The sequence below is a fragment of the Rhincodon typus genome, chromosome 11, assembly GCF_021869965.1.
Source record: "Rhincodon typus isolate 14 chromosome 11, sRhiTyp1.1, whole genome shotgun sequence".
Classification (NCBI taxonomy): Eukaryota; Metazoa; Chordata; class Chondrichthyes; order Orectolobiformes; family Rhincodontidae; genus Rhincodon; species Rhincodon typus.
The window spans coordinates 597,041-609,743 of record NC_063342.1 but is presented as its reverse complement, the minus strand read 5'-3'; the positions used below and the strand labels follow the sequence as shown (position 1 = coordinate 609,743).

Sequence of the window (12,703 nt, the reverse complement as noted above, 5' to 3'; positions counted from 1 at the left end):
TCCAGAATTGCTAACACCTCCTCCTTATGAACCTCAATCCCGTCTAGTCTAATAGACTGTATCTCAGTATTCTCCTCAACTACATTCATGGTACCCTCGGCCAGAACAAGAATTAAACCCACACTGTTGGCATTACATTGCATCAGTAGCCTGCCATCCAGGTCACTGAGCTAACCAACCCCCATTATCACAAGTAATTAGACTTCTAGCTCCAGGTAAATAGTTATAAATTGCTCACATACAACACTACAAATTTTAAAAAAAACCCAAAAGAACTGCGGATGCTGGAAATCAGGAACAAAAACAAAGTTGCTGGAAAAGCTCAGCAGGTCTGGCAGCATCTGTGGAGGAGAAAACAGAATTAACGTTTCGGGTCCGGTGACCCTTCCTCAGAACTCAACAGTTTGTATTGGTTTGCAAGAACCACACGGTGGCTGGTTCACTTAAAAAGGGTCTCTGACTTTAACCAACTCAATCACTGCTTATGAGAATTGAAGGAAGATGAACTGGATTTGCTCAGGTTTAAAGTGGGTTTGACTACAGAGAACAGAAAGACCACTCCTGAGCTGCTGGAGATGAAATTGCTTCTCTCTATCCTGCTCCCAGCCCCAAACTGCTCAGTTACCTGAGAACCAATCAGATAGTTGTTGGCAGGCAAAAGGCCTTTATCACCAATAAGTGGGTCTCTGAACTCCAGCAAATATACTCCTGACTGATTCAGCCTCTCCTGATATGTGAGTCCCTCTATCCCACGAATCAGTCTGGTAAATCTTTGCTGTACTCCCTCCATAGTCAGAACATTTTTTCTCCAATACAATCAAAACAACACACACTATCCCAGGCATGATTTCACCACGGCCGTGTATAATTGCAGCAAGACCTCCCTGCTCCTGTACTCCAATCCTTTCCCCACTGCCCCACCGAACCTGCATGTACGTGGAGTACACATTCCCCTCTCTCAATTTATAGCCACTTAGATAATAATCTGCCTTCCTGTTTTTGTTCCCAAAGTGGATGCCCTCACATTTGTCAACATTACACTGCATCTGCCATTTGTTTCCCCCTCTCTCAGCCTGTACACTCACTGCTTGCTCAAACTGCTGTAATGAGGTCAGCTGACTTGTTTTTCAAAACATGTCAATCCTTTTTTAAAAACAAGGTTCTCTCATTTCAGGACACACTGTTTAGAAAGGTAAAAAGTGAAGAGACCCTGCCTTTACAGATTGCACATAGGGTGTTTTTGCAGAGGTTGGTTTGTGAGGGCCAGTTCCTCCCACAGCGGGCTCCTTCGTCCAAGCTCTTCTGCACCATCTGGTCACTTCTTTTCTCTCCATCCATCCTGACTGCTCACCCCAGGCACTCTGACCAACAACAAGCACTGATCATGCATCAACTCCAGACCCGCTCGACGTTCTTGGATCACAACCACAGAGCTGTGACTTCATGCCAACAGCAAACATTAACCAGCAACAAGAGCTGCTGCTCAGCCAACATGCAGGGAGTAATTGCACATGACCTAAAGCCATATTTGGCACTCTGCCATTGTCAGGAGATGCCTAGTGTTCACCAGAGGCAGCAGAAGGAGTTCACCCTCTCTTCTTGGTTTGTTTATGTCGTGTGCTGTCCTACCCTCCTCTTAAAGGAGAGTCTGGGACCGGGGCCATAGCCTCAGATTAAAGGGGCACGATGCGAAGGAATTCCTTCTGAGGAGTGAGAGTCTACAGGGCACTGTGGGGGCAGTGTCCTTGTGTATACTTAAGACTGAGATTGATTCTTGATCAGTCGGGGAATCAATGATTATGAGGAAAGGACAGGAAAATAGATGAGGAATGTCAGATCAGCCATGATCCTCAAACAGCCTGCTCCAGTTCCTATTTCTTATCGTCTTATTGTTGCTTCCATGTTGGAGTGTTTGTAGGTGATTTTGTCGTCTTTTTAATCTATTCTCGCTTTCCCTGTTTGTGGTATTAAACATCTAGAGTTTTGGCTTCATTGTGGCCTGGGAGGATGGTGTCTGGGTTGTTGCAGCTTTCTACAGCTGACTGGTTTGCTGTTGGTCCACAGGTGACTGTAGTTAATCCTGGTGATGTTTCCACCTTGTTAATCTGGGTACTGTGAACATATCACCCATGTCATGAGTGTTGATGCTGATAGAGGGTGGAGTCTCTACACATTGGTCCATAATTTTGGCCTTTCTGATACAGGCGCTTCAACTCCTCACAGACCCAGGATCTTTTTTTATAAAAGCTGCCCACATGAACATCTGATTGGGAAGCCAGTCCTACACCACCTGCACCTCGCACACAATGACAACACATTTCAGTCCAGTCCCAGTATTTCAAAGCAAAATACTGGAGAAACTCAGTAGATCTTGTAGCATTGGTAGAGAGAGTACCTGAGTAAATGTTTCAAGTGATGTATGACCTTTCATTGGAACCAATGAGGTCTCGATTTTGATGAAAAACACTTGAACTGAAACATTAGATCTGTTCCTCATTCCCGTTTCAAAAACCTTGTGTCTCTTTTCAGAACATACAATCCCTACAGTGTGGAAGCAGGCCATTCGGCCCATTGAGTCCACATTGACGTTTCAAAGAGCATCCCCACCCAGACCACCCCAATCCCTGTAACCCTGCATTTCCCATGGCTAAGCCAACTATCCTGCACCTGACTCCTGTTTCTACATTAATCTGCAAATCATCCTCCTTACCTCTTTGTAGGTCCCAACTCTTCAGGCCTTATGTTTGAAGTGTCTGGGCTGGGGGGAGGTGGGTCACACTTGAAGGAGACAGGGCAGCTGGTGTTTGGGGGTGGGGGGGAAACGGAGGGGATATTTTTGTGGGAAGGGAAATTGTGATGTGAGGAGAGTGGAATGTGTTGGGACTGGGGTCATTGTCTGGGACACGCTGTCCAATACTGTGAATGTTTTTGTTTTTGTTACGATTTCAGGACTCTTCTTGGAGTGGTGTCTCTGAAACAGATGCTCAGCTCCATCATGGCTGCAAAGGTTAGACTAACGGACCCAGTCACTCAGGTTCTCTGCAAGCAGTTTGGAAAGGTAACATTCTCTACTGTGTAGATACAGGGCTTGGGGTCTCTGTTTGTATCTTACAGCGATACCACCCTAAGACAAGGGCGATCCATGAATGTGATCCAGTTGGTGTCACTGCCATTGGTCTTTTTCCCCAATGCCCTGTTTTCTTGTCCAGTTCTCCTCCAGTTTGTGTTTGAAACTTTTTCCATTGCCCTGGGAACTGAGAATCCTCATACCTCACTGCGTGTGTAGAAGAGAAATGTTTCCTCATTTTACCTCTGGTTCCTTTGCCAATTGTCATTAACCTTCCAGCCACAGGAAATGGTTTCTCCTGATTCACTCTATCAAAACCCTTCCTGACTTCAAACACCTCGATTTAAATTTCCTCCTTTACTCTGTTCTGAGGAGAACAATCCCAACTTCTCCAGTCTCTCCATGGCCCTGCTGCCATTCAAATAAATCTTCTGTGCAACCTCTTCAAGATGTGAACATTCTTCCTAAATGACGATGCTGAGAATTAGACAGGGTACTCCTAAGGTCTAGCTCGTGTTTTTTAAAGATTTAACATAACTTTGTTTTTGTGTTCAACATTTTCTGTTGTGAAGCCAGGGTGCTGGATGGCATTTATTAGCTACTCGCTGAGCCTGTCCTGCCACCTTCAATGGTTTGTGAGAACATGTCCCCAGATCTCGCTTACTCGCTCTCTCTCTCTCCCTCTCTCCCCCCACCCCTCTCTCTCTCTTGTTCTCGCTCGTCTGTCTGTCTCTCTCTGCTTCAATACCCTTTTTTCTTTCACAACTATACTTCTTTAAATTTTGTCTGTGTTCTTATCAAAATGAGTCCACCACACATTTCTCTCTCGTGTGCCTGTCTATTTTCACTAGTCCGTGTCCTCCTCATTGTTTGCTACATTTCGGAGTTTTGTGTCATCATTATGGGTGGTTCTTTGTTATCAGGTGGCCACCTTGCAAGATCTGGTGCTGGACATGCTGAACAGCCAGACAGCTCTTCCCATCGGTAGGAACGATCCGGAGGGTGGGGTGGGCATTGTTTACTGGGGCATGAGTGGGGAATGGGGTCAAGAACAGCATGGGGTTAGACACAGTAAATTTCCAACTACTCTGCCCCATCAAACACTCCCAGGACAGGGACAACACTGGGTTAGGTACAGTGTAAAGCTCTCTCTACACTGTTCCCCATCAAACACTTCCAAGACCAGGGTCAGCATGGGGTTAGATACAGAGTAAAGCCCCCTACCACCCCACCCAACATTGTCCCCATCAAAGACAAAGGTTTGACATGATGCGTCTAAAAGATGGTTTGGTGTGGGGTTAAAATGTGAGGCATTGTCACTTGTTTAACCTCTCCTGACTAGTCTACTGCATTCATCATTTTACATTTCCTAAAAAAGACCAGTGTCTAGAACCAGGGATATGGGGGGGATTCGAATCACCTAAAATCAGCAAATTACTGAGTGCAAACCAGAACCCTACAGTTCACCCACTACCCATTGCCCTTACAATATCCTTGCTAACTTACCCAAATCCATCAATGGCAGGCCTTAGCTCTAACACTAAGATTACCGTTTTTGGTTAAGTTTCAGGTATTTTAGGTTTTTCACCAGATGTGAAAGTAGAAGGTATAATTAGTAGGTTTGAGATGACATGAGAATTGGAGTTGTTGTTGATAGTGAGGAGGATGGTCTCAGGCTAGAGTCTGTTATTGATCATCTGGTAAATTAGGCAGAGCAATATCAGATGGAATTTAATCCTGACAAGTGGGAGGTAATGCATTTTGGGAGGTCTAATAAGGGAAGGATATACACAATGAATGATAGGTCCGTAGAGAGTACTGAGGAAGAAAGGGACCTTGGTGTACAAGCCCACCTATGCTGTCAGCACAGGTAGACAGGGTGGTGAAGAAGACATAATGGATGCCTGCTTTCGTTAGCTGGGGTGTAGAATATAGGACCAAATAAGTCTTTTTACAAATTTGTAAAACATTGGTTAGGTCACACGGGGAGTATTTTGAGCAGTTCTGGTTGCCACCCTATCGGAAGGATGTGACCTCACTGCAAAGGAGATTTACCAGGATGTTGGCTGGAATGAAATGTCTCAGTTGTGAAGGGAGCCTGGATAGGCTGGGTTTATTTTCCTTGTGGTAGAAATATGGGATATGCTGCCTGAGAGGGGTGGTGGAGACAAGTATTCTCTCCTCTTTTAAGAAATGTCTGGATGAGCACTTAGAATGCCAGGCGTAGTGGGTTATGGACCAAGTGCAGGTAAATGGACTTAGTATAGTTTGATCTATGTGGTCAGCATAGACATGTGGGGTTGAAGGGCCTGTTTCTATGCTGTATCACTCTCTGACTCTGACTGTTATAGAATGGAGGTAACAGAAACTCCAAGGTTCAGGCTCTGGCCTTTTGCTTTGTGGCCTCTAAGGTGTGTGTTTACTAAAGAGTGAAAGAGTCAGCAGGCTATTGAACCTGATGTCTGTGACCCACTCTCAAAGTCAGTGTGGTTTATTAGTGTCATTCATGGACTCCCCCGTCCTTTGGGGGAATTGTTTTGAACTGTCTGATTCTCCAAATGTTCATGATTATCTGATTGTAATTTTGTGTTTAGGTTAAGAGGAGTGATGATCTGGGAAAGCTGTCCACTATCCTGGAGACTGATTCATTTGCTCTGATCATGAATGAGCAGGACCGGTGTAAGTTATTTTATTCAAACCTCTCCAAAGTACAGACATTGCCCAGAGTCGTTGGGATTAATCTCAATCATGTTTTGCAGCTTTGAATTAGGATTGAATCTTTCAGACAATAATTTCCCATGTTAATTTGCAGCACAATTTAGGGGTGGCACATTGGCTCAGTGGTTAGCACTGCTGCTTCACAGCGCTAGGGACCCGGGTCCAATTCCACCCTCGGGTGACTGTGTGTGGAGTTGGCACATTCTCCCCGTGCCTGTCTGGGTGCTCCGGTTTCCTCCCGCAGTCCAAAGATGTGCAGGCTAGGTGGACTGGCCATGCTAAATTGCTCATAACGTTCAGGGATGTGTAGGCTAAGTAGGTTAGCCATGGGAACTGTGGGGTTATAGGGCTAGGATGGAATGCCCTTCGAAGGTTTGGTGCAAACCCGATGGGCCAAATGGCCTCATTCCAAACTGTAGGGATTCTACAAAGTAAAAATAACCCACTGCCAGGTGAGATTTAATGACTTCCTTTCAGGTTGGGTCAGACAAGAAAAGCAGAATGTTGTTTAAATGAAGAATTCCATGGCACAGAGCGATCTGTGTGTTCCAGTAAATGAATCTCAAAAGTTTAGTAATTCAGAAGACAAATACAAACATATGAAATGGGCCCCTAGAACCTCCTCCATCATTCAATAAGATTGTGGCTTATCTGTTGTTTCATGTTCCAGATTCCTGTCTACCCCCAATACCCCTGATATCCCTAAGCCAACATGAATTGACTAGAACAAATCCAAAATACTTTGGATGCTGGAAATCTGAAATAAAAACAAACTTCTGGAGAAATTCAGTAGGTCTGGCCGCATCTGTAGCGAGAGAAACAGTTGATGTTTTGAGTCTGGTAATGGCTTCTTCAGAAGCATAATACTGGACTCAATGTTAATGTTTCTCTGTCAATAGATGCTGCCAGACCTGCTGAATTTCTCCAGAACGATCATTTCTAAGAATCTGTCCACCTCCAGTATTGAAATGTTCAATGACCCTGCTTGCACTGCTGTCTAAGTCAGACTGTTCCAAAGTGTCTGAACCCCCGAGAGAGAAATTTTTCTCCTCGTCTCTGTCCCAAAAGTGTGACACCTAATTTTAAAATACTGTCCCCCTTGTACCGGACTAACCATTCACCTTGTCAAGACCATTCAAGATGTTAAACACTTCAATCAAATCACTGCTCACAAATCTGAACTTCAGTGGAAACAAATCATTCTGTCTAACCCTTCCTCCTAAGACAACCCACTTAGTCCGGTAAGCCGCCTCTGAACCACCTCCGCTGTATTTGCATCCTTCCTTAAAATAGAGACCATGAATGCACACAGTATTTAGGATGTGGTCTTACCAATGCCCTTCTCTGCTTTTGGATTCTTCCTATCAAAGTGAACAATTTTACATGTTCCTACATTATACTCCATCTGTCAGATCTGTGTCCATGACTCCTTAATGGCTATCAAATTACATTTGTTGACGTCAATGTGCACAATCAGCTTGTTTACCTTGTTATAAATATTATGTACTTTCTGATAGAGAGCCTTCTGTTTTTTTAATATCTTTGTACTATCTAGTAGTGTTGAATGTTGCTGTATTCAAAGAAGGTTCATTCAACTAGTTTCTGGGGTGAAGGTGTTGCCTTATTCAGCAAGTTGGGCTGAGGCCTAATGGAGTTGGGCGCAGCAACAGTCTTGGCTAACTCCTACCTTATGCTGCTTTCCATATGTCCTCAGTCTTTCCCTGTTTTTGTTTCCAGATCGAGTGGATGGTATTCACGGTAAGAAAATGACAGTACTTGGTGTTGTGACAGCAATCGATCTACTCAGCTTCATCAGTCAGAAGGAGATTGTTTTGAAATGAAGGACGACCTTCCACTCAGCAGATATTGCCTGGTGTGGAGCAGGAGGCTGTTTTTCTCATTTAGCTGCTCTGGGCTCTGTTATACTGCACTCTGTTCAGTGCTGTGTTTAGTTTGTAGTACCATGTTGACTCCTTACAGTCCTCAAGGCTCACCTCAACTTTGAATTCTAAAATGTTTTTTCGGAAGGTTTTTTTTAAAACCATACCTCAAATCATAGATATATAAATGTCTCTGGTCATTTGGCCCATCAGATTATACAGCTGTTTATGCTTCACGACATGTACTTACCCTAATGTTGATGATTAACCCTCTATTTAATGAGCTTCCCTCTGAAGGTATCAATGCTGTTCTCTGGAGTTTGTCATACTCTGTCTGATCAGTTTTCAGTGAATGATCATGATTCTGTATTATCACAGATTGATTTTTATGCCTAGGTTAAAGCTGTGATTTAATAAAGGAATATTTCAAACGCCCCTTTCAGTGAATCGCTTCTGCTTTGAGGATAGAGGGAAAGGGGCCAGCCCCTGCTGCTAATTTACGGAGGATGAAAGGCCATGGAGCTGGGTGACTACTCCTTTCTGACTGCTTAATCCATGAGGGGCTTGCAGTGTTCCAGATAATTTGCTATCCTTCAGGAAGACTTTAGAGACATGAATCGTTTTGAGTAATAACAAATCTCTGGGTACTCAGCTGTAAGAGCATGATTATGAAATTAAGGCTCCCATTCTCCATTTTTATGAACCTATTGACTCCTGTAATGACACCTCCAGGGCAAATGGGTCACTAATGTGGCTCTTCAGGCCCAAAGATAGGGACACTATCATTGTGACATGACAGCCCTCTACTCCTGCTTCTATTTGGTATATTCTGATAGATGAATTGCACCAAGGACCATTTCCTACAAAAAAATCAATGGGTCTAAATGATCACCTATACCTCTAGAAGAGGTGGCTGTGGAGAAAATGAATTCATGGATTTTGATCTTCCAGAATTCCTTAGATTTGAGAAGGTCCAAGTAGGTAGGGAATTGGCCAATGTAACCACCATTTAAGAAAAGGGAGAGAAAACACTGGAGCCACTGGGAAAGTTTTGGAAATTCTTATTAACAATGCACTTATAAATTCATCAATCACCTTTCCTGTTTTAAAACTGTGCTGATGTCATTTTCTAAGTTGCATTCTCAAACAATTTTAATAGGGCAGATAAAACAATCCCTGTGGCTCTAGTACACCTGGATTTTCAAAAGGAATTTGATAAAGGTACAATACCAAAAGATTACAACAGAAATAATGGCTCATGGAGCTGGGAGATAATATACTAGAAAGAATACAGAATTTGTCAATGGATAGGAAATAGAACAAGCATAAATTGCCATAAAGATCAACCTTAGGACCTCTGCACATTATAATCAACATTAACAATTTAGAAGTTTTTGAAAGCATTGTATCCAACTTTGCAGACAAGATAAAGATAGGTGCGAAAGTAAGTTGTTAGGTAGACACAAAGGCTGCAAAAAAAGACATGGACAAGGTGACTGATCAGGTTAAAACAAGCAAATGAAGTTATTCACATTGGAACAGTAAAACAATATTTTTAAAAGATGTAAAACCTAAATTTTGATATATGAAGAGACTACAAGGCCAAAAAGCTAGTGTGTGGACAGTGGAGGTGATGGCCTAGTGATATTATCACTGGACTGTTACTCCAGAAACCATGGTAATGTACTGGGGACCCGGGTTTGAATCTCACCACAGCACAGAAAGACCCGTCTGGCTCACTAACATCCTATGTGTCTTAGGACATATCGGAACTGACAACAAGACTCCTAAGACCATTAGGAATCATGGTGGTCTACAAGCCCACAGCCACTCGACACGAGGATTAAAGACCCCATTCCCACAACATGCAGAACCAACGTGGTTTACAAAATGCCATGCAACGACTGCCATAAACATTATTTCGGACAGACAGGAAGAAAACTAGCCATCAGAATACATGAACATCAGCGAGCAGCAAAACGGCATGACAAACTCTCCCTAATATTGGTACATTCAGACAACAAAGGCCATCAGTTTAATTGGGACAAAGCAACCATAGTAGCCCAAGCCAAACATAGACACACACAGGAATTCCTAGAGGCATGGTTCTTCATCCATAATGCCATCAACCAACATATAGAATTGGACCCCATATACAAACCCATACAGATCAAAACCGGAAATAACAGTAGTCACCATAACAGACCAGACAGTATAAATTCCAAGTGGAGTAGAATAACATCGCTTCGTCGGAGGCTCCACTGATGATGTTACCTAGTATGGTGATGAAACGTCTGAACGAGAACAAGCCAGCTCGGCGAGCAAATCAACAATCTTGGTGAAAGACACTGTGTGGTTTGCCTGAACCTTGCTGGTCTTCCAGAACAAGGAGTTGACCCTGACCAAGAGTTGCAGATTGGCACATTCAGACTCTACAGGCAGGAAGGGAATAGGTGACCACCAGGCAGAGCAGGCGGCCTAAGCAGGCAGTGCAGGAATCTCTTGTGGCTACTCCCCTGCAAAACAGATATACTGTTTTGGATACTGTTGAGGGGAATGGCCTCTCAGGGGATAACAGCATCAGCCAAATTCATGGCACCATAGCTGGCTCTGCTGCACAGGGAGGGAGAGATAGGCAGAGAAATGCTACAGATTTAGGGGATTCAATTGTAAGGAGAATAAGCGTTTCTGTGGCTGCAAATGAGAGTCTAGGCTGGTGTGTTGCCTCCCCGGTGCTAGGGTCCTGGATGTCTCAGAGCAGTTGCAGGATATTCTTGGTGGGGGCGGCGGGGGGGTAAACAGCCAGTGGTCATGGTACTTGTTGGTACTAACGACATAAGTGAGAAAAGGGATGAGGTCCTCAAAGCAGAATATAGAGAACTAGGAAGAAAGTAAAAATGCAGGATCTCAAAGATCTTGGGATTACTACCAGTGCCATGTGCTAGTCAGAGTAGAAACAGCAGGATATATAGGATGAACATGTGGCTGAAAAGGTGTGAAGGGAAGGGTTTCAGATTCTTGGGGCTTTGGGACCGGTTCTGGGGGAGGTGGGACCTGTACAAACTGAACGGGTTACACCTGGGCAAGACTGGGACTAGGGATATTTGGTAGAGTGGTTGGGCAGGATTTAAACTAGTGACAGAGGGATGGGAACCAGAGGAGTAGGGTAGTAGACGCAGAATTTCAGGGAGAGGTAGAAACCAAGGCAGACATTACAAAGAACAAGAACAGGCAGGGAAACACTGCTGAAGAGAGCAGGGGAGGTGGTCTGAAATGCATGTGGTTTAATGTGAGAAGTATAATAGGCAAGGTAGGTGAACCTAAAGCTTTGGTTAGTACTTGGCACTATGACATTATTTCAATTAGAGACACTTGGGTAAAAGAGGAACATGACTGCCAGCTAAATGTCCCTGGATTTGAATGTTTCAGGTGTGATAGAAAGGGAGATAAAAGGGGTGGGGGAGTTGTATTACTGGTAAAGGAGTATCTCAGAGCTATACTGAGGGAGGATACATCAGTGGACTCAAGCAGCAAAGCAATATGGGTAGAACTCAGGAATAGGAAAGATGAGATAGTAGGAACTGCAGATGCTGGAGAATCCGAGACAACAAGGTGCAGGGCTGGATGAACACAGCAGGCCAAGCAGCATCATAGGAGCAGAGAGGCTGACGTTTCGGGCCTAGACCCTTCATCAGAAAAGGGGGAGGGGAAGGGGGTTTTGAAATAAATAGGGAGAGAGTGGGAGGCGGATAGAAGAGGGATAGAGGAGAGGATAGGTGGAGAGGAAACAAACAGGTCGAAGAGGCGGGGATGGGGCCAGGAAAGGTGAGTGTAGGTAGGGAGTTAGGAAGGGGATAGGTCAGTCCAGGGAGGACGGACAGGTCAAGGGGGCGGGATGAGGTTGGTCGGTAGGAGATGGAGGTGCGGCTTGAGGTGGGAGGAGGGGATAGGTGGGAGGAAGAACAGGTTAGGGAGGCAGGGACGAGTTGGACTGGTTTTGGGATGCGGTGGGGGGAGGGGAGATTTTGAAACTTGTGAAATCCACATTGATACCATTGGGCTGCAGGGTTCCCAAGCGGAATATGAGTTGCTGTTCCTGCAACCTTCGGGTGGCATCGTTGTGGCACTGCAGGAGGCCCAGGATGGACATGTCGTCTGAGGAATGGGAGGGGGAGTTGAAATGGTTCGCGACTGGGAGGTGCAGTTGTTTATTGCGAACCGAGCGTAGGTGTTCTGCAAAGCGGTCCCCGAGCCTCCGCTTGGTTTCCCCGATGTAGAGGAAGCCACACCGGGTACAGCGGATGCAGTATACCACATTGGCAGATGTGCAGGTGAACATCTGCTTGATGTGGAAAGTCTTCTTGGGGCCTGGGATGGGGGTGAGGGAGGAGGTATGGGGGCAGGTGTAGCACTTCCTGCGGTTGCAGGGAAAAGTGCCGGGTGTGGTGGAGCTGGAGGGGAGTGTGGAGCGGACAAGGGAGTCACGGAGAGAGTTGTCCCTCCGGAAAGCAGATAAAGGTGGGGAGGGAAAGATGTCTTTGGTGGTGGGGTCGGATTGCAGATGGCGGAAGTGTCGGAGGATGATGCGTTGGATCCGGAGGTTGGTGGGGTGGTACGTGAGGACGAGGGGGATTCTTTTTTGGTTTTTATTGCGTGGACGGGGTGTGAGGGATGAGGTGCGGGAGATGTGGGAGACACGGTTGAGGGCGTTCTCGACCACCGAGGAGGGGAAGTTACGGTCCTTGAAAAACGAGGACAACTGAGATGTACGGGAGTGGAATGCCTCATCCTGGGAGCAGATGCGGCGGAGGCGAAGGAATTGGGAATAGGGGATAGCATTTTTGCAGGAAGGTGGGTGGGAGGAGGAGTATTCTAGGTAGCTGTGGGAGTCGGTGGGCTTGAAATGAATATCGGTTTCGAGGTGGTTGCCCGATATGGAGACAGAGAGGTCCAGGAAGGGGAGAGAGGTGTTAGAGATGGTCCAGGTAAATTTAAGGTTGGGGTGGAAGGTGTTAGTGAAGTGTATGAACTGTTCGAG

At 45.3% G+C, this 12,703-nt stretch overlaps 1 protein-coding gene across 2 annotated transcripts in view; it reads left to right on the top strand.

Annotated features, from left to right (window-relative positions):
- The window catches only part of cbsa (cystathionine beta-synthase a), a 23,841-nt gene extending 15,741 nt beyond the window's left edge, over positions 1 to 8,100 (top strand). The window contains exons 14-17 of one of the 2 annotated variants that reach the window (XR_007263165.1): positions 2,950 to 3,058; positions 3,991 to 4,051; positions 5,662 to 5,746; positions 7,523 to 7,538. Coding sequence is in view for 1 of the 2 variants with exons in the window: in XM_048602610.1 (XP_048458567.1) it covers positions 2,950 to 3,058; positions 5,662 to 5,746; positions 7,523 to 7,626 (298 nt within the window). In the remaining variant the exon portion in view is untranslated. Of the gene's footprint in view, positions 1 to 2,949; positions 3,059 to 3,990; positions 4,052 to 5,661; positions 5,747 to 7,522 lie in introns of both variants that reach the window. The other variant, XM_048602610.1, reaches the window with a different exon arrangement.
- The last annotated feature ends 4,603 nt before the right edge of the window (positions 8,101 to 12,703 follow it).